The 27,998-nt window shown below is 42.5% G+C and overlaps 1 protein-coding gene across 1 annotated transcript in view; it reads left to right on the top strand.

The window, feature by feature from the left end:
* Nucleotides 1–126: 126 nt before the first annotated feature.
* Nucleotides 127–27,998, top strand: part of kansl1a (KAT8 regulatory NSL complex subunit 1a) — a 27,991-nt gene continuing 119 nt past the window's right edge. The window contains exons 1-15 of the mRNA XM_067575876.1: nucleotides 127–632; nucleotides 3,489–4,956; nucleotides 17,397–17,538; nucleotides 17,752–17,835; nucleotides 19,320–19,429; nucleotides 19,744–19,879; nucleotides 20,723–20,888; nucleotides 21,470–21,625; nucleotides 22,148–22,390; nucleotides 22,548–22,702; nucleotides 23,707–23,831; nucleotides 23,997–24,054; nucleotides 24,956–25,068; nucleotides 25,157–25,409; nucleotides 26,248–27,998. The exon at nucleotides 26,248–27,998 is cut by the window's right edge and continues 119 nt beyond it. Coding sequence (XP_067431977.1) covers nucleotides 3,554–4,956; nucleotides 17,397–17,538; nucleotides 17,752–17,835; nucleotides 19,320–19,429; nucleotides 19,744–19,879; nucleotides 20,723–20,888; nucleotides 21,470–21,625; nucleotides 22,148–22,390; nucleotides 22,548–22,702; nucleotides 23,707–23,831; nucleotides 23,997–24,054; nucleotides 24,956–25,068; nucleotides 25,157–25,409; nucleotides 26,248–26,460 — 3,357 coding nt within the window. The 5' untranslated portion in view covers nucleotides 127–632; nucleotides 3,489–3,553 and the 3' untranslated portion in view covers nucleotides 26,461–27,998. The remainder of the gene's footprint in view (nucleotides 633–3,488; nucleotides 4,957–17,396; nucleotides 17,539–17,751; nucleotides 17,836–19,319; nucleotides 19,430–19,743; nucleotides 19,880–20,722; nucleotides 20,889–21,469; nucleotides 21,626–22,147; nucleotides 22,391–22,547; nucleotides 22,703–23,706; nucleotides 23,832–23,996; nucleotides 24,055–24,955; nucleotides 25,069–25,156; nucleotides 25,410–26,247) is intronic.

The raw sequence follows: 27,998 nt of genomic DNA, 5'->3' as shown, positions 1-27,998 counted from the left end.
TTTGGAAGACAATGCCCTCCTGTGGTATCTTCTTTTGAGCTTTTATGTCGTTTCTTATCTGCCCTTTACTCTAGTGGTGAGTATGAGAAATGTCTCCCGCCTACCAGCAAGCAACACACGCACTCGCGCGCACGCACACACACAAACACACACAGCACTTCTATGTTTGTCAGACTCAAATCCGAGGGAGAGGAGCTAGCCGCCATTTTCTAAGCGTCTCTCCCTAAAACGAGAGAAAAGGGCTCGCGACAAACTGCCATCAGGATTACATTTCGCTTACTGAGAATCGGGATTTTTGTTCAGGAGTGCCGTGAAATCCTCTACATGTGAAGTATTTCGGAGTAGAAAGGACTGTTTCACGGCCTCGTCTTATATTCGCTGTAGCGGCGAGGCGAGCTAGCAGCCGAGCGAGGTGTAGATCGTTGATTCGCCCGTCGCCTGAATCCGGAACGGACCCGGGCGGCTCTGTGAACTGGGCCTTTTCTGGCATTCTGGTTGCATTTTTGGACCCGTTGATGGCATAGTGATCGAGTCAAGCCGCGTTTTTGTGATAGCACCCTTGGTTTTTTTCACCAAAAAACTGCAGGGGATTGTTGCCGAAATTCCCTCGGATAGTGCAACCTCGTCACGTGGTAGGTTCCTCCTTTTTCTTTGTTAGCGAGCTAGCTAGACTGGCAAGGTCTACTCCCAACTTCTCAGCTTTTGACATATCTGCATTAACGCTACGCACTGTTTGATTGCCCACCAGCCTGTGTGCTCAAGCAGGGCAAATGACGGTCACCATAGATTTACAACAACAGGCTTCCTGTATGTATTTCCTTGAATTGCAATGCATACCATGTCTCCACTATGCATTAGGTCTTAACGCGTTGTTTAAAATAAGTTGTGCGTGTGTGTCACGTTATTGTGGTCAGATATTAACGCGTGCGATGTTGCAGTATCTGGATTTTAACTGTGATGCAAATGCATGTGATACCGTGGCTTTTTTTTAACGTGTAATGCATTTTACGTTGGGGCGTTATTGACTTAAAACTATTACCGAGGTGAGCGTAGGTTACGCAGCCAGTGACTTAAAATGTTTACTTGCCCTAACGAGGTTTGCGTGAAGCTGCACAAGTCGGGTTTCACTTAAAAAAACAAAACAAAAAAATACCAGATATCGCTAAGTTTAGTTGCTGAAACGAAAGCGACAAAATCACACATAATATGATGAGGGGAAGGTAGCGTTACACTGCAGTTGGCTTGAGAGATCCCGCACGCTAGCTTGCGAGCAGGTTGTTTCTTGCATCAGCAGCTTTCCCGAGCTAACGTTAGCCAGAAGCGAAGCGCACTCCGTTGTACAGGGTGACACGGTTTAACCAGATATTTATCTTTCGCTTCGTGTTAGGTTGATGTGGTTGATCGGTGGCGGATTTTTTTTTTCCTCCCCCCTTTACTGGCACGGTTCAATGAAACAACAAAACACAGTCTGATCTTATATGGTTTTCCGCGGAAGCTGTTAAGGATTCAAGGTTGTGAAATAACGTTATTACACTTGTAACTGTTACGCACCAAGAACAGAGGCGCCAGCCGTCCTTTTAAATTTACAAATGTTTTTGTAAACACCAGGAAGACATTTTGGTGATTACGTTATGGTTGGCTAACGGTGGATGTGGACGTTTTTGTCGCATCTCTAGCCAGACAGTTTAAAGAGATCCAGTAGTTATCGAACATATTAATCACGGTTATGCGTTTACTGACGATAGTTATTCAATTTCCTTTCTTGTAGCATGAACGAGGTCGGTGTGTTTGGAGCGGAATGGGCGGTTTTAGGTAGATGAATTGCATTGCATAATCTGCTTCGGAAATACCAACATGGCGTAGTGCGCGCTGACTAGAAACTGCGGTGAAATACTGAGCCCCATTCATCTGACCCTGCAGACGATACACGGAGATGCAGCTCGCTTTCATCTAGTGTTTTATTAGAAGCAAGTCTTTCTTCAACTTGATATGGATAGATAGGCAGCTGTTGTAACTGACATGTTAACCAGTGAAACAGGCATTGTGGTTCTGATTATATTTATATATATTTATGTATATACATACATATATAAATATAAATATATATATATAAAACATATTAGCTGTTCATAATATTTGGTAAATTAAGAAGGTATAATAGGTTGAGCTGAAATTGACACAGGGACCTAGAGAGGATGACATCATGTGCTTTGGACTAATGCTGGGGCCTAAATCCACCTACTTACACTCCCTGTGTGGAACCCTGCTGCACACTGACTTGCCAGGCCACATGTAGGGCAGTGGGGTTTGGACAATTTGCATTGGTTTTCTCTTTCTTCCTACATCAGAATTGAATTCCAAAGCTTATTCTTTGAAGAGGAGCCTTGTAAGTAAATTACAATGAAGGCTTGTTCACACAAGCATGGGTGTAGTGGGAATTATTTATTGGCTTGGGATTTAGCTCAGATGTCTGCTGTTATTCCATCTTTATCGTTAGCATCCCACTCCCCAAGGTCAGTGCATATTACAAGTATTTTTGTGTCTACTTAGTCTTGGAAGAGGGTGTTTGTGGACCAAACCCTAATCCATTATTGTGATTACAGTGGAATCAAATTACATTTTCTGGGTGTTTTTTTTTTTTTTTTTTTGTCAACCAGGTCAACAAAATGTCACCACTTCATTTAATTAGGCTTTTTAACTACATGAGTCATAGATATTTACTTTTGTGCTTGAGTTAGTATATGAGACTTAATTTTAAGCAGTGGTATTAGTGCATTTTCACAGTTTATATTTGGTGTCAGATGTTTAACAAATGCTCCTTTCTTTTTGGGTGGTGTTGAAGTAATTTTCCACTCACTCTTAAGGCTTACAGAACCTGTAGTGCAAGTATTTCAGTTGTATGTTTCTATTATATATAGGTACAGCTTGACTTCCTGTTGTTTTTCACAAAATCCCCACTGAAGAAATATGTAATATTATGGAGAAATGTGCATAAATAGATACTTTATATTTTTGTATCAATTTAAGTTTTGAGTCCACTTGGTCACAAAGCACTCTCATTGCCTTTGAGACCAAGCTATTGTGTAACTTGTATTAAGGCTATCAAGTTAGCTGTCATTTCTAACTTAAATAATTGAGTGCACTAAAAAAAAAAAGAATAATTGTGAGTTCTCTAATACAAATTAAATTTCTGTAGAGCTGCAGGATCCGGTATTAAATCAAGATTTGAACATGTTGTAGGTAGTGTCTGTATGTGTTTGTTTACACTATGTGGTTGTGGGTGCATCACTGTACAAGGTTGGGAATGTTACCTCTGAATTGTTGATAGGAAAATATCTCCACCCAACAGCCTCTGGTGCCAACTGGATCAGAATTTGATGCAATAATGTTTTATGTACGCTGAAGTTTTTGAGTTAATTAGATGACTTTGTTAAACTTTATTTCTCGTTTCTTTTTTTTTTTTTTTTTTTTCTTTTTGTTATTCCCAGGCTGTCCTCTGGGGCAGTAAGCGGGTGGTGTGGAGCAGGCCGCGGTGCCCGTCCCTCTGCACTGCATGGCTGCGATGGCGCCCGCTCTCACCGACGCCCCAGCCGAAGCTCACCACATCCGCTTCAAACTGGCTGCCCCATCCTCAAGTCTCTCACCGGCCAGTGCAGAGAACAACGGTAACGCCAGCAACATCCTCATCCATAGCAGCGGCCCCGCTAAGTGCAAAGCCGCCCCCGAAGAGTGCCCTCTTGACTTTTGTGGCGGCGACCAGGAGCAGCAGCAACAGCAGCCCCAAGCCGACTCTGTGGCCCAGGCCTCGACCCTGGGCAAGCTCCAGCCACTGGTGGCTTCCTACTTATGCTCTGATGTGACACCTGTCCCTTCAACTAAGGAGTCAATCAAGCTTCAAGGAGTCCTCATCAAACAGTCTGTGTTGAAAAGCCACAGAATACTGCCCAGCTCCCTGCTAAACGGCGGAGGAGACTTCCTTTTGAGGAAGAGGCAGGCGATAGAACTTTCTGGCGGCCAGCTCAAAAGCCTCATGAGTGGCAGCACGAACGGAGGTGGCCAGCCCATGGCACCTGTCAATGGCCTGGCCAAGAAGCTGGCCACTATGTCTGGCTCTGGCTGTGTGATGGCAGTGAATGGTGACAAGCCTTCTGCCACCACAGACTCCCAGTCCCAGAACCTGCCCTTGGACTCTGAGACCTTGACAGCTACCTTATCAGGGCATATCCCGGTGAAAGGAACCCTTAAACAGAAGCATTCCTCTGGGGTTTCTCAAAATACAGATGGAAAAAACCTTGAACCACCAGTGCTTCAGTCTGCTGCACTTTCCCCCTTTACCCATGACAACCCTAGCCCCTCTGTACAAGTGAATTTGGAGGAGGCTGATTCACACACGCCTACCAGTCAGCCACAGGGTTCGGACAGGGAGAGACCAGGTAGCAGCCAGCAGGGCTCCCCTTCTTGCACACCTTCACCACAGCCTCCTCTTCCTTGTAGTTCTTCCTCGGACAGCCTTGAGGCCCACGTTAGGGAGCGCACCCTTCTCAACACCAGCCGCCAAGCTGAGATCGAAAGCCGGCTGCGGCGCTTGCGCAAACGTCTTCAGGTGGTACAGGCCAAGCAAGTGGAGCGGCACATTCAGCAGCAGCTAGGTGGCTTCTTGGACTCGGCTCTCAGCCGGCTGCTGGCTGGTAACCGCAAAGAGGCGGCAACCCCTACAGCTACATGGAGGACTGGACGCCACTCTTCCTCAAACAACAGAGACGGTCTCAGTCGCTTCCTGAAAAGTGGCTCCATGCCCTTGGAACTGGAGAGGCTGTATCTGAGCGGATCAGCCAACCTTCATTCAGCAGAAAGCGCCTTTGACTCAGATGTAACAGAAAGTAGCTCTGGAGGGGACTCTGACCTGGAGGAGGAGGAGCTGACCAGAGTGGACATTGAACAGCGACATGTCAAAATGTAAGTTTTGTAAAGTGTCCCTCATTCACTGACACATAAAGCTTGCTTGAAGCTATACATGTGTATGTGATTCTACAGCACTGGAGAATTCACTCCAGCAGAGAATTCAGTATTTATGTGGGGAAAAAAGGTTTTACAATGAACCCCCTCTGTAGGATTCAGTAAAAATTGACTATATTGTTTTCTACACTTGCCCCCTACCAAAAGTAACTCGCATTACTCTCACAACCATGGTGCTCATAGCTCAAATGTCCTGTTAAAGTCCCTGTATTTCCAGGCTCTGCAAAACGCTACTCAGGCCTAGCAGGTGCTAATGACAATTATAACTGCCTCATCTGCCTCAGTAGTGGTTGGTTGAAACTCCAGGGAGGGGAGAGAGATACCATTCCCCCAGAGAGCATGTACAGTGGTGTGGGTGGTATCATCCTGTGGAGAACACAAAGGCTCGAATGGACTCTTAGTGAAAAAGCTCTCTCGTCACACAGTGCTTCCTCCTGAGAGGGCCACGGCTGAAACTGAACGCTCTGTTTATCTGCATAGCGAACAAGTGAGCGCCTACAGAGCCAGTGAATGTTTTGGTTTTAACTGAAACCGAAAAGAAACGCCGACTCGGGCGGCAGTGGTTTTGTAGAAGGTGCAGGTTTTATGTTTTTACACGCTGCCTGTTGTGATGTCAGGTTTACCTCAGCAGGAGCCTGCAAATGTATTCCATGGGAAGTTCACATCACAGTACTTTCTGTGTCATTAGTGTTGGGAAGGGAAAAAAAAATCCAACAGGTGGGTCAGCGGCGTTAATGGACTAACTGGCCTGTGTAGGATTGGGTAGATTATTAACAAAGTCGCTGAGAACACTGATTTTTATTATCCTTTTTCTGTGTTGACTTTAGACCTTTGACCTAAATATTTTTCAAACCTAACAGGAAGCCGTGTGTGCTGCATGAATGACACAACGGCAACAACAAAAAAAAGTTCCTCGTTGATGTATTCATACTTTCTTATCCAATTTAAGATCAGAGGAGGTATTAGATCAGTATGTTAACAGCTTCACATGGAAAAGGAGTTTAGATCTGACAGCTGGGTGTTGTTATGTAAGATCCATTTATAGTAAATTAGCAACAGTGTAGAAATTTTGGAATATTGTCCTCCATGATATGGGTGTTTTTGTTTTTTATTTGTGAATCATAAAATTAGACATTAAGGCAGTAAAAAGCCTTTCAGGTGATAACCTACTAATTTGACTGTATTTGAATAAAAGCCCTACCCTGGCAGTTTCACTGTAAGTAAAGACTTAAATAAGCTGTTATGAATGTACAAAATTAATTACCTTAAATAATGAATATATTCTGATACACAGTCTGATATTTTTTATTTTGGAATTAGCTGTATGATAATCAGTTGATTAATCATTTGTTACTTATAACTAAAGGATAAATATTATTTGCATCCCCACTCTTTTTATGATATTAGTCATATGATTTGGTTGTTTTCCTTGTAGTCAAAGATGTACCCATCTAGAGGGGTTTTGAAAACTGAGACTCTTGGGAATAGTAGGTGTTTTCCACAGTTTATAAATGTTCTTTGAAATATAGCAGGAGATATAAATCAGTTTATTTGTCTGTAATAGTAAATGGCATTTGTCAGAAAGTCAGCTACATTAGGCCCATGATAAAAATAGCAAATGGCAACATTTTAAACAGTATTTTCTCATTAATTTAGGAATAAAATGATTAGATGAAAATGATCAAATTTAATATCTTAGACAGCCATGAATTGTTATTTTGTATTTGGCTGGAACCGACAGTATTTATCATGTGCATATTTTGTAAACACAGCAAATAATTAAATCTCATAAATATAAATACCCTACTAAGGCAAATTAAGTTAAAGGCTGCATTAATTAAAGGTCATCACGGTGTTATGGAGGATTGGTTTATAGATGCATAGTAGTTAACCCTTTGTTGTAGCGCTACCTCAGCACAGTCGTACATTTATCTAGCAGTGTTGTGCATTTTTTACATACCCAGAGTAATTGTCTCCATTCTGTCATATTCATGCTCTGATTAAAATCATCCGGCTCTGGTTGTTTGCTGAGACCAAGACCAATAATAGTTCTTGCAGCCTCCACACACTCCATGTAGCACTACTTCATGTAGTTAGATCTTTTGAAAAGGCAAAGGAAAGATGTTGAGGTATTATTTAGATTTAATAGCAGGCTCGATAATACAATGGTAATTTGACTCCTACCTTGCCCATTATAGCCATTGTTGCTTTTGTCTCTATTGTGAAAAAATACTAGTAGCATTTTTTATCATCTGCCTTAATCGGTTTTATTTTTATTTATTTATTTATTTATTTGGCAGGGATGATGCATGTAGGCATTGTTGCATTTAAATAAAATGCAACCGATGCAGTGTATATAGGACTTGTAGCCTTTTGCAGTCCTTTTCCTTTCTTATTTCCGTAGTCAAGTGTGGAGGACTGTCGGTCTGAGCACTTGATGTTTTATGGAAAAGGTCTGGGGCTGGACCTGGGTTCAGCTGTGCATCTCCACTCAGCAGAAGTAGGAACAGTACTGTGTTTAAGACACACCGGGTGTTACTTCCTTTGTAATGTTGGTCTTTGCCTGTTGCAAAGTGGAGTAAATTACAAAGTATCCCGTCGCCAAAAAAGTTCAATTGTACTCCGTCCGGTAAGAGTGAAATTTTGGCAGAGGTTTTTGATGTTTCATCTCTTCCTGATTCAAAGGAAAACTTAAATCATCAAAGCCTGCTTATGGCTGTTTTGTTTTTTTGGCTTTTGTTATTTTCCACTTGGACAAAGCTTATGTATGGGTGAGGATTAAAGACATTCACCAAAACACACACGAAGGTAGATAAAAATGGCAAGAAAAGGCGGTATATAGAGTAGGGCTGGGCCATAAAGATGTTCATATCAGTTAGGGAAATCAATTTCAGTTAATTTTGCTATGGATAGACCGACGCCCATTAACTGGTAACTAACCGGTTAGTTTTAAAGAAATTTGATGTAGCTTTTGTTTGTGAGAGGTGGTCAGAGCTAGCTCGTGTTTTCAATGCGTTCAGTTACAGTAGCTCTTGATGGCATAATGTACTCAGGCTTGAGTCACTGAACTAGCTCTTTCAATCCTTCACCCTCTACCACACTAATTGCCAGCATATCGGTCTCATCATTCAGCACCCCGACTGGGTGATGGCCTAATAAACAAAGTAACACCTATGTTGTTATTACAGATAGACCGTAGGATTAGCACGCTAGGCTAACAGTCCATCAGCTGTGTGACTTAATATTTGCGCCGTGAAGTCTTTTAGAGCACACAAACACTGTAAACGCATCTGTCACCTGACCAGTACGGTTCTGTTAAACCAGAGACACCGTAGCTACACCTTACACAATATTTGGGCTATGCACGGCAGGGCTACGCTAACGATGCTAGCCATGCTAACTAGCAGCTAGCTGCCGTGCAGGTTGGTAAAAGGGATGCGTCACGTCTCTTTCTGTCTGCGGGTTGGTGTTTCTGTCAGTGTTGGAGCCTCTGTGTGAGGAGCTTTGGTTGGTAAATGTGTGTTTTTAAAACTTATTTCAGGGTTGCGCTCATTCTCAGTCCTGCAAGGTACTGAAATTTGGCGCCGACCAATCTTGCGCGAAGTAATGAGTTCGGTACCCAACCCTAGTATGCAAATTAACCCGTAAACTGACATGTGTAACCAGTCAAAAATATTATAATAATAAAAATATTATGGTTAACCGTTAACATCCCTAATATCAGTCAATACCGATAATATATTTAGAGAAGTCAAATCATTATTTCTTTCACGTTTAAAGGCTGAGTTTGCTCCCTAGTGAAAGTTGAAGAAACCAGACAGTTAGTTGTGGTTTTATGGTCAGAACAGAGGTAGAACATTCAAAACAATTGTAATGATGATCTTTTTTTTTCAACATCAAAATATGTATGAGTAAAATCCTATTTCCACATCCACATTTCCACACATCTAAGATGGTTCGGACCACAAAGTGAGTTACATGTCCAGTAACACACGATAATGTAAGCATTTAAACTCCAACTAAATAACAGAAATGAAAACAAACCCAGTACATAGCCTAGACAAATCACCTCTGCCCTGATGAAATTGTGACTGACATGCTGTGGGAAGCGTATTGTCTCATTTCCTGTCACGGGTAGTGTTTTTGCTGCTCTAAACCTACTTCATTTTGCTATATTCTTCTCTTTACAGCGGCTAATTACCTGCAGTACATTTAAACTTACACTAGTTCTGCTCAAGCACTCATAGCTCTCTTCTTCTTTTTGCAACTTTCTCACTACTCCCAAGGTTGTTTACATACTATTCAGATCTGCTAGTTACTTTAGCTAAGCAGTTAGTGACGGCTGCTCTCTTTCCCTCTCAGTTTAATTATATCAAACATTTATATTGAGATAAATATTGTAATGGTTTTATCACCCAGCGCTAATATAGAGGAAAGTGCGGAGCCTAACAGATCACCCCTGCTGTCGGCAGCCATCTTGCCATGATGAGGTTATCTTTTGTAATAGCAAACATGACACATCTTGTTGCCGCTTTAGCATGAAAGCTCTCCAGCAGCCAGCCATTATGAAGGTTTTATTGTGAAGCAGCTAGAGCTTCTTGTCACCATTGTTAACAACTGCTAAGTCCTCACTGTGTAAATACAGGTCTCCATGCACATACTGACATTTTTCAGTGCTTTTCTTTCTTTCTTTCTTTTTTTTTTTTTTTTAAGTGGATCTTTTCTTTTTACTCTACCAGTATTAAATGTCGCAGGTGAAAGTGAAAGTGTACTACTGTTGGTGTGAACCACCACCTCCAACACATCAGGCCAATTGAAGTTGCTGACATGGTGACAAGTTTTACTTTCAGGCTAAATTCCCCTGAACCTGTTAAACAACTAAACCAAACCAGGTCTACTACGCGTTTCCGTTTGTATGGCTACATGTAACACAGATGCAGTCACTGATTACTGTAGTACAGTAGTAATTCAGGCTTCTGGTTGTGTGTATGGCTTATTAAAATGTAATTTTAACACCACAATCCTGTAAAGGTGGATTCATTTGATAATGAATCTAGTTGACTGCAGGGGGAAATCTGATTATTCAGTATGATCTTTAGATGTAGACCCACACAATGTCCTGCTGGAACAAATATTGAGATGGTGGCTGTTTTTAATAATGATTCACTTTCCCACATGAGTTGCATCAGCAGAACAGATGTCATTTTTCAGCCATGTGAATAACCCACACCTGAGAGCACCTGGCAACCGGTTCAGCCGTGTTTTGTTGGCCTGTATTACTTGCAACACAATGCCTCAAAATCATGCAATTTGAGCATAACAAAATAAAACTTGGTCATGTTAATTTGCTCGAAAGATCTTGAATAAGCCGTTTTTGAAAGTTTTTGTGTCACCGTCACAATAGCACCAATCATTTTTATAGGTTTGCCAATGTTTGCCAAGCGGTAGCACATGTAAGCCTAATAATTCCCTGTACACCCGAGTGAAAGCTGCCATGGAAATCTAAAACTGTCCGTCTGTAATGCCCTCATAAGCAGCTGCCCGATGCCATTGTATAATCATCCACCCCACAACAAGTTAAAAACTGGTTCTCTACATAGGAGAAACCTTACTTCACTATGAACAAGTTAGTAGTCTCTAAGGAAGTAGGGTGTGTGAGCGTATAACCATAATGTTACATTTTCACAACTGACATTTTGCCTCAGTCACCAATTAATGGCTTACAGCACTACACCAGTAAACACTACAGACAATGTAATGTCTTCTTCAGGCAGAAGCACCTCAATTATTCAACGTCAGCTGAGTTGACAGCAGTGTGGAAAATAACCTATTTGGGCTGCTTGTATGGATGCAGTGTATTGCTTACAACTAATCCCGTCATCCCTATCTATACTGTATACGTGGTTTCCCGTATCTTAGAGGATTGGGGGCCAGCCAACATCTGTTGCCATGCTTATGCTGCAGGGCCTTTATGCGCGAGCCAGTGTGTCTGTCTGTGAATGTGACGTCCATAATGGCCTCTAGCAGGGTGTGGGTGCTGCTAGCCCCAGAAATGAATGTTAATACGCCAGTCTCCTTTTTATACAAGCTGCACAATTGGTAAATATGTTTCAGAATTACATATTCATGGAAAGTCTGTCATTAGGGCACGTTACACGGAGCATGGGTTGCTGTGATGAGAAAAGAGTGGGCACTGTGTCTTGTTTCTGAGGCAACAATAATGCTCATCAGGAAATCTCAGATCTTACATAATGGCTCGTAGACTGACCAATGAAAATGTCTGAAATTGTTATCTGACTAGCGCTAAAATGTACCCAGGTTTGCAGGCTTTTTGTCTGCCAAATGATAAAGCTAAGGCCAGAGGATCCAGAGTGTTGCTTGTATGGTCTTTATGCAGTGAGACTGTTAAAATGCCTGTCTTCCTGCTGCTCTTGAATTAGGGTAACTGGGTTGGCCGAGACTACAGCGTGCCTTTCATGCTTATGGCTCAGCATTACTCTGCAGTCTGAGTAGCTTAGCTATGTTTTTTTTTTCTCCCCTCTTTCCATTCCTCTGTGTGTGTGTGTGTGTGTGTCTGTGTGTGTTTGTGTGTGTGTGTGTACTTATGTATGTATGTGAGTGCATGTATAGGTTTCTGTCCTGTTTGACACATCTGGATGTGTTTAGCTCGGCCCGAGTTCCTCAACACGAACCCACAGGCGTTACATAACCCCCCTCTTTTATGTAATGACTGCTGCAGCTCTCTGGCTGAGTTTGCCCTCTCTAGTTTTTCCTGCCCCACACCCTGTCGGCCTGCCTCGTTCAATCCCGACTCCCGAGCAGTTTCTTCCTGTAAAAAGACGAGTTTAACCAGCTGGCCTGTGAAATTTCAACCAGCCATCCTGGCAAATCGGAATAAACCTGAGAAATTGTTGTTTCAATCTCCCAAAACCGTTCAGTGTTTGGATCATTTTCTGCTCTTTCAACACGCTTTGAAAATCCTTGACTCTAGAGAACAAAGAAATTAAAATGACAGCTGCTGCTTTGATTTCTCTTGTTCTTGTTAGTGAGCATGAATGATGACTGACTGGTTAGTGAAGCATAATTGCAAAGTGGTTTTATTTCATTTTGTATGGAAAAGCAAAATGTCTGCAGGCTTTTGTTTTGCCTTACCTCTATTCATAACAGTGTCCCTCTGTCAGATTCTGTACAAGGAGCTCATTTTTCAAAATGTGAACATGGGTATGAATAAAGTGGAAATCATAGAATTAGCTGTTACCTAATGTACATAATTGAGCAAATCAAGTTAACCACGTTGTGTACTGACATAGGCTGTCCTGATCAACTGTTTTTTGATATTGATTATCTGTCATTAATCACAATAGAGTAGTTAGATTTTCCCCTCATAATATATTTAGGTACATAGTCCACCATAATAGCCTGAATTAAAATGCCAGTGTAGTTTAGATTAGATATGTTTGACAGCCCAGTACCGCACTGCTGTGCTTTAATGGCCCATTATAATCCTGTTCTTTTGTAAGTCCTCAAGAGAAGGTTGAACTCTTGTGGCAGGAAGGTTTGGAGACTCTTAACCTCTGTTCTCTGCCAGCCAGAGCAATATCTGGACATTCATATCCTGTTTTCAATCAATGTGGCACATCTGCGTAACCTTACATTGAAGAGGACCTTTTATGCTTTTCCTTATTTTCAGTCATATATATATATAATGTTATGTCGGATGTTCATATTAAACATGGCCAAAGTGTCAAATAATGAGGTAAATATCTGTGGAAGTACCTTGTGAACAAAAAGCACCGGCTTCAAACTGCTCTGAACTTTCCATTTCCAACATTTTTTTTCCACTTTCAGTCCAAGCTGACGTCGGCTTGTGAGGGATTTCTTTATATGGTCACAGTGTGCTAGTTCACTGCTGCCCTCAGCTACGGTTATGGTGTTTTTCCAATGTTTTGGGGGGAGTCAGGCCGAGCCATGACTCGGGTCGAGCTGGCACTCTGAGAGTGTTTTTCCATTCCACAGCAGGGCAGAGTAAAATAAAGTTGTTTACCTGTTGGAGGCGTGCTGGTCATCTGTAGCTCGTCATCAAACACCAGGCTTCCGGAAAGTTGGCCAATCAGAGATGAGAGGGGAGCCTTAAAGAGACAGGAGCTAAGGCTGCCTGTTAGAGACAGAGGCTAAACTGAGGGGCAGCAGAAAGGGCCAGTATAAGATAAATAAGGAGGTTTTTTTGAACTGTGAGTCATGCAGAGCTACTCCAGCAGAGTCCAAAAATAAAAATAAGAGCTGGAAATGAGCATAATAGGTCCTCTTAAGTCTAATTAAGGAAAAGGGAAAGGCGCAAGCTGTATTTCCAACTAAAACTCAAAACTGTCTGGTCTGTATTCTGTGCATGAAAGTGTCAGAAATCAGCTGAGTGCAGGTGATGTTCACAGCAGCGAGCGTGTGATGGACATAAACGTTGCATGGCTGCATATTTCATGCTGTTCTGATGCAGCTCAATTCACTTCCTCTTCTGTATTCATTGACATTTTTTGCGGTCTGTACTTACTGTTTCTCCCTAAATTTATCTTTGGCATTTTTGTGCCTGGGTGTTACAGAAGACAGTTATATGACATTGTTTTTTACAATAATGATAGATTTTTTTAACTGAGTATTTAAATGTATTGTAAATGTATTTTTAAAGGTTTTTCATAAGGTTGCTATGAAAAATCTTGAATTGTGTTTAGTTGAATTTATGCCGCATTCCTTGGAAGTATTACTTGCTCTCATTTAATATCAAGTAATATATTGATTATAGAACGCAGCAGTAAACTAACAATAGTGCAGTCATGTCCATCTTTTATTAAACAAACACCTGTAGAGGAGTGTTGGAGACAGTATCATGGGTACGTCAGAACCCTTATTTCTGAATACTTGTATCCTTTCATGCAGCAGATCAGCATGTGCACAGTCTGCCGAACATGTGTTCAACATTTACATTGCAAGGCAGCTGGATTTGCAAGAATCCATCTTGTCAGGCTTCAAGTTATGCACTTGTGGCCGAAACTCAGCGGTTCAGACCAATCGGCGTCCTATGAGAAACTACTGGCAGCCGCGGGCGTGGTTTACGTGTGACGAAAGCGAGAAGCGACTGTTGGTTTGAAACAGAAACGAAGAGGTTAATGTAGATGCATCAGTAATATCAGAACTGTAGAGTGTTTATATAACCACATAGGGAGCTAAACTGACTTGCTAGGTTTCAAAGTTCCTCAGACTGAGGCTTGTTGTTTCCTCTTTGGTGCTCTCCTAGTATGTCATATGGTTTGTTGATCTGATTGGTTGAAGTTATACATATATATGATATACAGATGATTCATCCAGTCGCCAAATATTTTTTGAAATCACCGGCCCTTTTCCAAACAGTTTCTAAGGACGACTTCTCGGTTGGTTCTGTGTAACAAACCATCTGGTGCGTCAGGTTAGTTCAACCCATGTTTGACCCATTCATAGTGCTGGCTGATGAAACGATAACAATATATCAGTTTATCTGCTAGAGAAACAATAACAATATATCAGTTTATCTGCTAGAGAAATTCCAATCACCTCAGCCATTTTTGGTAAAGTGTGCTGCAGAATTACACAACCTCTTACAAGCATCGGACAAATACCTCCCCAGTTAGAGAATTAATCTCCTTCCACCAGCCAATTGTGCCTCCATATGGAAAGGAAGTGCACCCCCTCCAGTATTAACAAACACACTATGGAGGGAAAGACGGCAGGAAGATGAAAGATGGCATAAGATATTTTCGTATAATGGCTAGCAGAGTGTGGAGAGAGACAGTCTGTGCAAATTTAATCAAAGATGATGAAGTTCTTGACACATAAAATGTGATATAAATGTGATTTCTGTGCGTTTTCGCTTGTAGGGTGTTTTCTCATAAGAAAATAGGTTCTCTTGGCATGAAGGAACATCACACGTGTGTCCTGTGTTCATGGTAAATTTCCAGAGGAAGGGAATACCAGGTGTAGACTGTCTCAGTGGCCAGCCATCAGCCGAGGGGCCTGTTGTTTTTGGTGGAGAGCAGGGCCACGTTTTTTGAGCGGTCATGTTGGTTTTGGAAAGGGTCAGTATGGTATAGGGGTGCCCAGCACACCATACAACATATGTGCTGCATCCAGAGAAGCACCACAATGGAGAATGTGCTGACAGCCAGAAAACGGTGGCTGTAGTGATTGCCGCTGGTGCTTTGTGTGTGTGGGAGTCGGGGGGAGGGTGGGGGGTGTGTGGGGGGGAGGAAAATATGTCCTGGTTAGAGGAGGGGGTGGAGCTCCTAGTGTCGGGAGGAGGAATTTCTCAATGCTGCGAAGCGACCCCTCCTCCTCCTCGTCCTCCTCCTCCTCCACTGTGATGATTAAGGTCATTGGACTCCTAATGGCCTCTGCGTGTTTATATTTTGCTAAATTCAAGATTCAGCTCTTCCTGCATCCCTTTCACTCTCCATATTAGTGGTTGCCAGCTCTCCGCAGGATCCTTGTGCTGCTGAGATCAGTACTGTGGACGATTATTCATTTGAATTCACCTGGCATGTCAGGACTCAGCCAGTCCTTATGAGTTGGGATAAATTGTCCTTCACATACTCCATCCTTAATTCCCCACCTTTCCTGGTCAGGTTTCAGTGTTCCTCTGCTTTGATGTTTCTGGATGGCCTTGCCAGCCTTTGTGAGCAGGCCAACATTGAGTTCTTTTGCTTCTGCTTCAGTGGTTTGAGTATCTTTTGTAGTGTATAATATGAATATATGGTCCTGTCTGTCAAAGGGATTATGATCCTCCTTGAGATCATTTTCCAGTTCACCCGGAGGGACGTTACACCTGGGCCTTTATCTCCCTTTTTGCTAGATCAGTTGTCCACCCACCCGCTTGGCGAATCATGGGACACAGGCACAGCAATCGGTGCGATAGATTGCGCGACACACTTTGCGCCACCAGCGTTGTTTCTGAGAGTCTCCACAGGGACACACAGATGCAAATGAATTGCCAGTGCATTGATCTGATGCACCAGCCATGGGCGTGTTCAGGAGCGTTGCAGTGTTTATGAACACTCACCACACAATGTGTAAGAACAGTACGTGTTTGTTTATCTATGCAGAACAGAGCCGGAGTCTATAGAATAGCAATAGAAAGTGTCATTTAGCAGGAAGTGCTGCAGCTGTATTTGCAGCAGTGTCCTTGATATACTGTATTGCAGTGAACAAGCCATAGATGGCTAAGTGTCGCTTCTGAGTAAAGGAAGGAATCAAGACATATTTCATCACACTGATTGGTAGCTGATGTCTGCATCAAACCCACAATAACTCTCCTTCCGCACAGTTTCACATTAAGACAGGATTCCTGGTTGGATTATTGGTTATCCCAGTGTCTGCTGCACTGTTCCCTGACCCAGCCCCACCCCCTCCAGCACCCTGTGGCCTGTAGATTGCTTTTAAAGCCCGTCTGTTCCTCTCCAGGCTGCCAGAGCTTCCCAGTCCTTGTTGTCCTTCTTTTTTTTTTTTTTTTTTTTAACGCCCCTCCTCCTTCCCCCCTGACGTCTCCTCTCCCTCTCCCAGCAGTAGCTTTTCTCGACTTCCTCCATCCTGGTGGAGCACTGAAAATTGAAAACAGAGACGGGTGTGGAGAGAGGAGAAAGCACAGAGGAGTGCAAGGTCTATCTTTGTCTGCCATCTGAGTCATTATTTTCATTGTTCAGCCACGGTCACGGCAGCCCCTATATTTTGATGAAACGGCGCCCTCTGTGGTCGCTGCCGCATAGTGCAAGAGCAGACATTTTCCTCTCATGTCTGCCTTTGAAATGCCCATTCTGTGTGTCATACTGGTAAAATGGAGTACTCTGCTCTCAGTTGGCATTCATTCTTTGCCATGGAATAAATCTGTGAAATTGAAATCCTCATTTTTATACCTCTCCTACACTTAAGATATAAGTCCGATCACATTGTGTTTTTTATTTGAATGCTTTTACTGGGTGCCTGCAGTTGCCATCGCTGGGAGCTTTGTTTAATGCTGATTCACTGACCTCTGCAGTCTGACAGGGGAAATGCTTGGAGGCTCATTAGACAGTGTGCTCTAAATGATCAATTTTAGTGTTTTATCAGTGTTTTGTGTTGAATTTCAGTGTCTTAATAGGACGTCTCATGCCAGACTAGACAATCACCACACCAGCCTGTACGCTTCCTTATAACTGTGTTAATCTATTAAGGAAAACAAATAGACATAAATGTGTATAAAACATTATATTTGTTGTGTATTCGTGGTGGACAGGCTGATTCATGCACAGTTTCATCCAGAATGTCATCTATTCGCCTTTAAAGCACTCACACCCCTTTTTTTTTTTTTTTTTTTGACCCCGCAGATGGAAGCGGGCGGAGAGCCGCTACACAGTGGAGAGAGCTGCCATCATCAGCCACTGGAACTGGCTCCAGGCCCACATCTCGGACTTGGAGTACCGCATCCGACAGCAGACCGACATCTACAGACAGATCCGCGCCAGCAAGGTCAGTGTTTGGATCTCTCTCTGTGTGTGTGTCTATTAAATGTTCTTCTATCAGCGGTTACAAGAATAGAGAATAACGATTTCCATGGATTGTCTATGATGAAGGAGCTGCTGTGATGTTATGTTTCTATACCTGTCGTGTGACTGAGACTCACTTATATGTCACAATATGTCTTTGGGGTGAAAGTGTAACGCTCAGGTCTTGATCCTACAGGGCTCAGTAGAGTTAGGAGGTGTCGCCCCCTGTGTGGTGCCTGCAGGTGGGCCAGAAGTGAAAGCGGAGCCTGTAAATACTCAGGTAAGCGGAGTGAAGGTTGACAACGGGGCGCGTTCCCCTCTACCGTCGTCTCTCGGTGCTTTAAATGTAAACCAGATGATTTTGTGATGTCAGCGGCCTCTAAGCAGACTCTTCAATTAAGAGTCATCAACAGTTTGCGGTTGTTCTCAGATCCGGCTCTCACATGCTGTAATGACTATTCAGTATTGTGTGCTACATCTCAGTCACTGAGTCGTACCAGGATCTTGTGGAGGTTTTTTTGTGATTATTGAGGAAAAAAATGACATTGTGCTAATGATGCACTTGTTTAAAGAGCTCAGTTAATGTGTAATAAATGGCATTAAGATTAAAAATGATCTTTAGAACAGTTTCTGCAGCTGTACAGTAGGTAATCATCATTATGCAACAAACGGAAATTAAACTTTTAAGCATCAAACACTCTCATAAAAGAACATTCATATGTCGTCCATATGCTACTGCTTGAATAATATTTCAGCTCATTTACCTACAATTAAAGTGTGTAGAAATATTAATAACACTCGTAACGAACGGAACGAGAGACATCAGCTCTGAGTTAATAAATCTATAAAGTTCACACTAAATATTAGATAAACCAGACCTCATTCAACACTTTGATTGTCTGAGCGTGAACTGCGAGCTGTCGACTGTCAGGTTCATTCATAGGTGCGTGTTAATCAGCGAAACGTTCGACTTGTTTGTTCTTGTAAATCAAAGCATCTGGTGGAAGTTAAACGTTCACAGGAAATATTTTTTGATCTGCCCCTCAGGTCTGAAGTGAATCAGACAAAAGAGCTTTTGTTTAATACGCTGCTTCAACATCCTTATCCAAATAATTGCCAAATATTTTATTGCAGGGAGATTCTGTCTCTCTGGATATGTCTGAAATTGTTTATAGGAATGTTTGTTAGACCGGTACATCTGCAGGTTTGGCTTCTTATCTCGGTGGTTTACGTTTGAAGTTCTGGATTTTTGATTAGTCATGCAGTGAGTTCTACCTTTCTGTCATCCTTGTGAAATGATCTTGCTTCTTTGCTGTAGGTCTGAAACAAAAAAATAATGTTTTCTCAAACACATTTCTGAATAAATATAAAGAAGTTATGAATTTGCAAGCGTGGAATCAGTGAGATATTAATGGGTTGTGTGAGACATTCTCCAAATTGTGATAGCAAGAGCTGGAATAACTCTGGTTTGATTGAAACAGTTAAATGTGTTCATTTGTGTGTAAAAGCTCATGAAGAAGGAGCTGTACGCTATACATCTTGATGACAGTGCAGAATAGAGTTTAAAGCTCGGGGAGAGCCTACCCCCTCTCACAAATCTAGTCTGAATAATTCAAGGCCACAGGACTGGGATGATTCAGTTTGTCTATTATGTAGTTTCTTTAAATATCCCGGTTCCGCTAAGTGCTGTTGGTCAGTCTGTGTTCTCCTGCCAGTTAACATGAGGTGTAGTCTCACTGGCTTTTGTCTTATCTGTCAATGCAGGATGTCGGTTCAGAACGGCTGGAGCACACGGGCACCGCCCACGTCACCAACACAGAGCCCGGGCCTTGGAAAGGTCAAAATGGACAGCCAGTTAACGGCGTCCTCAGCAGGTACAGCTGATAACGATTACCTCATTTCAAGCTCCCAGAAGGGAATCTGCTTTCTGAGAAACACAGGAGGGGACTTCTTGATTAAAACGGATTTGGGGGGATTTTTTAATTATAAGATGCCAATTTTACTGTTGCTAAAGCATCTTATGTTGAAATTAAGTTAAAAGGATTTTACTATTAAATATCCTTCTATGTGTTACTAACATCTTTAATTGACTTGGATGTCATTTGAGGTAAAGTGTGTGTGTGTGTGTTTAATTTGAAGATCTGAGATCTGTAACCTCATTTGCTCTGTCGGTTTGTCCTCATGACAGGATGGCAGAGAGTGCAGACGGCAAGCACCAGCAGCCGTACGACAGCACATGCGTGGCTGCACGCACACGACCACTAGTCAGCTGTCGGCGGCGGCGGCTCCTTCAGCCCAACACTGTGCCCAACCTCAACGGCAAGGTGAGTTCTCATCAGCTGTCTTTGTGGGCTTGTGCATGCTTAAATATCTCGTCATGATGCAAACGTCTCGTTATTTAAGATTCACACATCCAGTGCCTTCACCTTTAAAAGAACTGAGAGGTTTTTGTTTGCTCGGTTGCGTGTTTGAGGCCGATGAAGCAGACTTTCATTCTTGGACGTTTAGTGTTTGAGGCTGCACTCACTGATTAGGTCCGTGGTTTGTAACCAGATAGCTGAGTAAACAAGAGATGGCTGACTTATTTATTAAAAAGTAGGGCATCTTACTGAGTGGAAACAACAAAGAAGAGTAATCGCCCTTGTGACGACTCACAAGTTTTAGTTAAGGAAAACAGAAACACGGGCTGATAGATCATGTCCCCCCCCCCCCCACACGACATTCCAGTTCAGGGTGTCTGCAGGTCACTGAGGTTTAAAAACTATTAAAATGTCTTTTATATGCAGATTTCTCTTTGCTGCAATCCCATTTTTTCCTTGTATCAGTTTTTACTAAATGCCAAAGGATTCTTTTCTTTTCAATCTTAAATCACATAGTTAATTTAAAGTTTCAGGACATAATTGAAGTTGGATAATTTTGAAGTGTTGTTTCTGGTTTTAAATTAGTCTGCAGTTCATTCCCCTGTAGAAATAATTTTAGACTTATTTCTGTAAAATGCAGGTACTCATCTAACTGCTGTGCTGTATTAAATGGTAGAAAATTTGTTCTTCAGAGTAATACGTGTTTAATTAGTTAGTTGTGTTAATGAAGTTGAATTATGAATGTTCACAGCTTAGCTTTACTTGATTTGGGACACACTTTCCCCTCCCCTCCTCTCCCCCCTACAGGCCCAGAGAAGCAGCTGTATCCAGTGTAACTGCAGGGTTAACCCCAGCTGTGTGATGTGCGGTGGCTGGCCCACCCCCAGAGAGGACCCTCAGTATGAGCTGCCCACCCTGGAGCGCCTGTCAAGACTGGATCTTGGCGTCCACCCCATCCTCTCCTTCCCTGACGGTCAGTGCCAGACTCCTCCGTTTACGCAGTCATTTCCTACTTTACATCTAAGGGAAGACAAACAAGGAGTGGTTCGCAGAGATACTTCTAACCAGGAAGTTGTTAGAATATTTTCAGTGATTTAGACAATCTTTTCTATCTGTAGTGGGTATTGTATCCCCCCCGAATAAGTGTCGTAATCTCAGTGCTGAGCTCTCGTTAATGGTGATGTTTCCTTTTCGCCTTTTCCTGAAGTTTCAGAATCTTTGTCTTCTCTTTTGTATTTTCAAGTCAGACACAGGATTTCCACAAATCGAGGTGTTTTTTTTCATTCCTGAGGAATTTGTCATGTTTTGTTCCGAAATGCAAAACACAAAACTGCATTAGACCGATAGATATTTGAGACAAAGTGGTATTTACAACCACAGTACAACAATGGATTTGGCATCCGCTCCTATAGTAGATTGCCTTCGGCGTATTATAAATTGTTCATGCCATTGTAAATTTCTAATGTTGAGCTACAGATGGCAAAATCTGAAGTATCCAGCTTTAGTTTTATACTGGGTAAAATCTTCATTTAGTGTTTTTATTTGTCCCCTCAGACGTTTGTATAGGCCTACGTCTGCAGCAGGTGATGAAGAGCCAGTGGCAGACCAAGTCACTGGAGAGGAGCAAACCACTGAAGAAGCTCTCCCTCAAACACAAGCTTTCCTCGTCCAAAGAGAAGCACAAGTTCGCCAATTCACTCATGGCAGTCAGTAAGTACACATGCTGCTAACCCAAAGAGACACGCCTACGTTCATGCTTTTAGGATCAATATGGAGACCCATATCCTGTATGTAATCATGTGAATAAATACAGTCAGAATGTGTCACATAACTGAAAATAATACAATACATTTTTAAACCTCTCATCATTATTGGGAAACATTGTTACTTCATCCTGCTTCTTTTCACAATAACAGAGTTTATTGCCCATTGAGTTTATTTCACTCCAGCTGTTATTATTTCACAACGCCATTTTCTCCAGTGACTATCTGACTTATTTATGTCACAGGGCAGAGAAAGTGATGTGATTGGCTGTGCTTTGGTCACCCCCCCCTCAGTAGTATCAACCTACAAGTCTACAAAGTTGTTAGAATCATTTTTAGTGGTGAAACCTGCAAACATTACATAATCAGTGTGTGAATTTCATACATTTGGGGGCTTGTAGACAACATATACAGATATTTACTACTCTAATGATAACGCGACTTGTTCCTGGTGTTGCTGGTGTTGCAGGACTGGGCCACTATAAGAACCGTGCTGAGAAGCCGAGGACAGCGGAAAGCGGCGTGGGGGGCGGCGGCGGCAGCAGCAGCAGCGGTGGCAGCAGCAGTACCGCCGTGCTGAACACAGCCAGGCTGGAGGGCCAGGCCGTGTGCAAGACCGAGCGACTGCAGGCCCTCTCCACCCCCTTAGGGCCCTACGACAAGAACTACAGCCGCAAGAGATTAAGAGAGCACTCGATGGACAGGACTGACTGTAAGTCTTATGTGAACGAAGCCTGTGTTGTACAGCATATCTGCATATTGAAGGTTTCCTGGTGTGAAAAAAAAAAAAAAAATTTAAATCCGAGTGATGAGTTTGTTCTGGCTCATAGGTACATAGCAGTCATTTAAATCTGTTTCCTGTCCTCCAGCCTCCCCTAAACTTTTCCTGGACTCGAGCAGCCCCTGCCCAACACTGGCCAACATGCACTCGTCCCTTCACAGCCCCCTCACACGCCAGCTGTCCACGTCTTCAGAGAACTCCACTCCACTGGGCCCCGGCAGCCAGAGCGTCACAAACACACCTGTAAGGAAATATTTGTCACTACTTATTTGTTTGCTTCAATAGGCCTTGCCCATCTAGACATTTATGATTCTTAATCAGCCCCAAGTTTGAGCCTCATCAGACTTTTCTTTCCCCCGACGTGGCAGCAGGTTGTTTTGGGTTTTTTTTTTTTTTTTACAAACCCAGCTTTGTCTCAAAATGAACTGACTGCAAACGTAGCAGAGCACCACAGCACACGTTGTTTCTAAATCTGAGAGACATCTGCTAAACCGCAGTTCACTGTCTGGTGTGATGACACACAGGAGGGGCTGGCAGCGTGTCAGGATTTCATTACTGAACTATGATGGAGACGCACACTTTTTCATTTCTTTGTGTGAAAATCTGATGTCTTCAAATGAGATGATGATCATGTTGAAGGCAGTTAAACGTGAGTCTTAGTGATCAAAGACGAGGCTCGATGCGACTTGTAGGAGTGTGTTGTGAGCTGCACTGCGCTGTAGTGTAATATTAGAAGAAGAAGAAGAATATTGGGCTAAACTAACGATCAGATTCAATTTGAAAACACAAGTTTGTTGAGTGCACACGCAGAGTAATGTCATGTATAATATGAAGAGACTTGACAAGCAAGACTGAAAAAAAAGAGGCAAGAAGGAAAGAGAAACTCAACTCAAACTGAAACCTAATTTGATTTTGCAACAACTTATTTTCTTGGCGGTTACTGAAGCAGAAAAAAGCACCAGGAAACACACTCACTCACCACTTTTTTTTTCTTTTTTTTTTTTATCAGACATGAAAAGTAGAAATCATAACTAGATTTGAGATATATGACATGAAATATACTCCTGCAATAACTACGACCTTTGTCAAGTTCTCATTGTTTTTAATATTGTTGAGACTGTGTCAGAATTGAGTCAACCATGTGATGCTCATACTATTTATGGTGTTTGTTACACTGAGTCACAGGTGTTTTTATTATGTACATCCCCTGAATACTATATGTTTACATCTTCCATTGTCCCTCCCAGCAGCAGCCCATTAAGAGGAGGCGAGGTGAAAGCTCTTTTGACATCAACAACATAGTAATCCCCATGTCTGTGGCCGCCACCACCAGAGTGGAGAAGCTGCAGTACAAAGAGATTCTCACACCCAGGTAAATAACCTGCACTGCTGCCGCTCAGGATGTTTGTCCTGTGGCCTTATTGGTCAAATCTTCCAGTAACTAACTGCCTGTTTGGTTTTTTTTTGTTTTTGTAAGCTCTAGTGAAGCATGTAACTGCTGGTTTCCTGTACTCACGTTTATTTTTTGCCTGTATAGTTGGCGAGGAGTGGACATCTTCTCACAGCCCATAACTGAAGAGGAGAATGAACGGGAGGTAAGTGTTTACTCCCACTTCCTGATTTAGTCTCTTTCTTAGATGATGTGTTTGTTTTTTTTTTAAATTTATCACGTGTCTTTTCATTAGGATCCACCAGGTTACACCTGTCTGCTCATGTGTTCTTAATTTCTGAGATTAATGGATGTTTTCACTATTTAATGCACTGAAGATTCAGTATTTCACCTCCTAATACTTCATTTTAAATACACTGAGTGGCAGCGAGTGAACAGTGACACCTGGTGGTCAGATTTTTAACAGTAGCAAGATTATCTTTCAGTTAATCCAGTTCAATGACCTTTAAAACTGAAGTGGAGCTGCAGCTAAAGATATATTTTCATTATTGATCGATCTGCTATTTATTTTTTAATAAGTAATTTGGTGTAAGAATGTCAGAACATGATAAAAAAAATTCCTAAACATATTCAGTTCACTATCATAGAGTAAACTCAGGGAAAACAAATAAAACCAACAAAAAAATCACATTTAAGAAGCTGCAGCAAGACAAAAAAATCAATTAAATGTTAAATTATTTGTCAAAATTATTCAACAGATTAATTTGATTACAGCTCGAATGATTGGTTGATTATTCAGCTGCAACTATTTCAATAATCATTTTAGTCTTTTTACACAGTAAAATGCAGCAACATTTGCTGGTTGCAGCTTCTCAAATGTGAAGCTTTTATGTGTCACATGATAGTAAACTGAACACGTTTGGGTTTCAGACAGTTGATCAGACAGAACAAGATATTTGAAGACGTCACTTTGGACTCTGTTATAGATATGAAACTATAACAGACAGTTTTCTCTGTTTTCTGACATTTTGAGCTAAATGGAGGAAACAGTCGGCAGAATCGGCTCGGTTTCAGGCTCCTGATGTGTTTTTATTGTGTGTCTGCAGGTGGAGGATCTGTCAGACGCAGCTTTCACTCAGCTCCATCAGCCTTATGAGGACCAGGAGCGGACCCGCTGGACTTGGATGGCCTTGGCTCCCGCTAAGAGGAGGGGCAGCAGGTCACTACAACAACTACTACTGAAACACACGGTGACATGCTAGTACCTGATCGTAGAACGTAGATGTAACACTCGTCTCGTCCTTCAGGTCGTACAAATCAGTCGACGGGCGGACCACGCCGCTGCTGTGCGGGACCAACCCTCCCACCCCTCAGCCTGCGTCCCCAGACCCGGGCCACTGCCCCATGCTCCACGACTACAGCCACGTGCCCTCGCCAATGAGTCCGGCCAGCCCCGACACCGCCTCCAACCCCCACACGCCCTGCTCGAGGGACTCCCATCGGCTGCTGTCCAGCGAGGACACGCGGTGCTCCACGCCGGACTTCACCTTCGAAGAAAGGGTGCGTACTGTGATCAGATAGGATCGTCAATCAGCTCCCGTTGTAGTTTCTGATGCTATCAGTTCATTATTTGGTGCCTGTATGTAGTAAACAAGCCCCCTGCAAATTATGTTTGTTCTCATGTGAGTTTGATGGCTGAAAGCATAATATTTGATCGAGGGTTTGCGATAGGAATTCATGGTTGAGTGACTCAATATTTCTACCCAATCAGCATCAACACATCAAACAGGATACAAATAATTCATCTATAATGTTACTTATAGATCTGTTTCTGAGCCAGAGAATGAATAAGGTTTGTTTTTTCTTTGAATGAGCGAGAGCTCAACAGCAAGTCGCCATGGAAACATCTGATGTTATTTGTGATTACATTAGTCTGTCCCCCTACTTCACACCAACATGAGGTGAAGGAACACATCGATGGAAATGAATCCTTCAAAAACACATTACATCACCAACCTCTCAGAGTTTTATTATGTGTTATTCTGAAGAGGCTTTGCAGAGATAAATGAAAGAAAGGTTCAAATTGAAGCTTGTTGAATAGAAGATTGTAAAGCCGTCTGAGACTAATTTGGGATTTTTAAATAAAACTGACCGCAGATGAATCAGGCTGAGTCCTTCTGACTTTTAGTCCCTTATGAGAGTCAAATCTTAAATCTCTGGATTCTACACTTCCAATAAATCAACCAGTAATATCTTTTCGTTAGATCCTCCCTGCGTCACATGATCAGCCGTGTTGAGACATTAGAGCCTGAATAGTTCTCCTGATTACAGTCAAACTGACATCCATGTGTAAAACCCGGTGGCGTCTACTTATAATTCGCCATCTCGTGTTTTTCAGACGGTGGCGCCGTGGGAACGTCGAGGCTTCCCCCTGCCAGAAGACCCGGCCCCGGAGCCCGAGCCGGAGAGCGATCACCACATCAGGCCCAGAATGCGCAGCATCTCAGGTTGCCGAACAGCCTACGGACGACTGGATTCAGATGACATGGACCTGCCTTGCGGCGGCGACGACGACAGCGGCCCCAAACACAAGGCGTCCACCCACCGATGAATGACTGACAGGCTGAGGTCCCACGGCTCCCCACCCACAGCTCCTCTCTGGCATTAACAAGCTGAACCTCAAAAGCTGAATAAAGATATTAAAAAATGGGTTATGTTAATGGCAAAAAGATATTAAATGGGTTCCTGTTGTTTGATATTCAAACATCAGTCTAATACTTTTCACAGTTTTTAGTGAACATTATGGAGATAGAAGCCTTTCCCTACACTTGTTTTTGTCACAGGAAAAAAAAAGGATAAATGTTAAAAAAAAAAAAAGTATAAAACAACACGTTACAAAAAATGATTTCTGTAGTAGGCTAAACAATGTACATGGGGGCTTAGTGGTGTTTCATATGTCGCGTGTACACTTGTAGCGCACTATGTAGCGGACTCCTCAAAATATGGCCAAAGGGTGTTTTCTATTGACTAGTTTGCTTGTAATTCCCATGTACATTTTTAGTGGAGTGACAAATAACAAAACAAGAAAAAATTACCCTCCTACCACCCCCCCCATCCACTCCCACTCCCACCTTCCTCCTCCCCTACACCCTCATCCAAATAAACAGGTACATTTGAGATGTGGCCGCCCCCCCTGCCTTCCCCTCCTCCTCCTCCTCCTCCTCCTCCTCCTTCTTCTTCTTCTCCCTCTAGAGGTCGCCTGAAATCACCAGAGCACTTCTCCAACTGCCAAGTCTAGTTTTGTCGGTTTGCTTTTCTTTGTTTGTTTTTTTTTTTCATTCCTGACATGTTTTATTTGTAATCTGTTCTGTCTGTTCCAGCGTAACACATTCTTTGTGTTGTTTTTTTTTTTGAATAGTAAAATCATTCCTTTTTACAGTCTCTCTTTCGGGAGAGTGTCGGCTCCTGTCGCCCGCCCCGCCCCCCCACGCCCCTCGCGGTCTCTTACTCTCTCTCAGTTCTGTTAAAAGACGGTGACGGCATAGAGGACTGGGGTGTCTTTTTGAGCACTTGCCCGGCAGAAAGCGCTGCTGCATGCTGAGAAACATGCTAATGTTAGTCTTATCACAACAGCACACAGAAGATTTCCACTTGTTAAGAGAAAAAAAATAAATAAATAAAGGTAACAGGGATGATTGTACAATCTGCTAATTTCACTCCCTTTTTCCTCTTCGCATACAGTCTTTGCTGTATTACGTTTAGAAAAGTCAAATTGTGGCAAAATAAAGACATAAAAATTACCCCCCCGCTCCCCTTCCTCTCTTTTTCTGGGTCAGCTTGATCAGTTTTTTCTCTTGCAAACATTTTAAAATGTAGCAGCTCTCAGCTAGAAGCCACCCCAAGCTCAGGTTCTTCAATTTAAGGGAATATTTTCTGCTGTTTAAATAGTTTCAATATCAGATTGATACGATCTAAACTACTCTGTTGCAAGAAGGATTTTGATTTTACCACCCCACAATGTCATAACCACACACACACACTCTCGCCCCCCCCTTAAGTAACTAATTGCTATGCAAAAAAAATCTGGTTGTTTTTTTTTTTTCACCTGTTTTTATTGCCACAGCCATTCAATCACTGTTTTATTTTGTA

The sequence above is a fragment of the Thunnus thynnus genome, chromosome 20, assembly GCF_963924715.1.
Source record: "Thunnus thynnus chromosome 20, fThuThy2.1, whole genome shotgun sequence".
Classification (NCBI taxonomy): Eukaryota; Metazoa; Chordata; class Actinopteri; order Scombriformes; family Scombridae; genus Thunnus; species Thunnus thynnus.
This window is presented reverse-complemented; position numbering and strand designations above follow the sequence as displayed.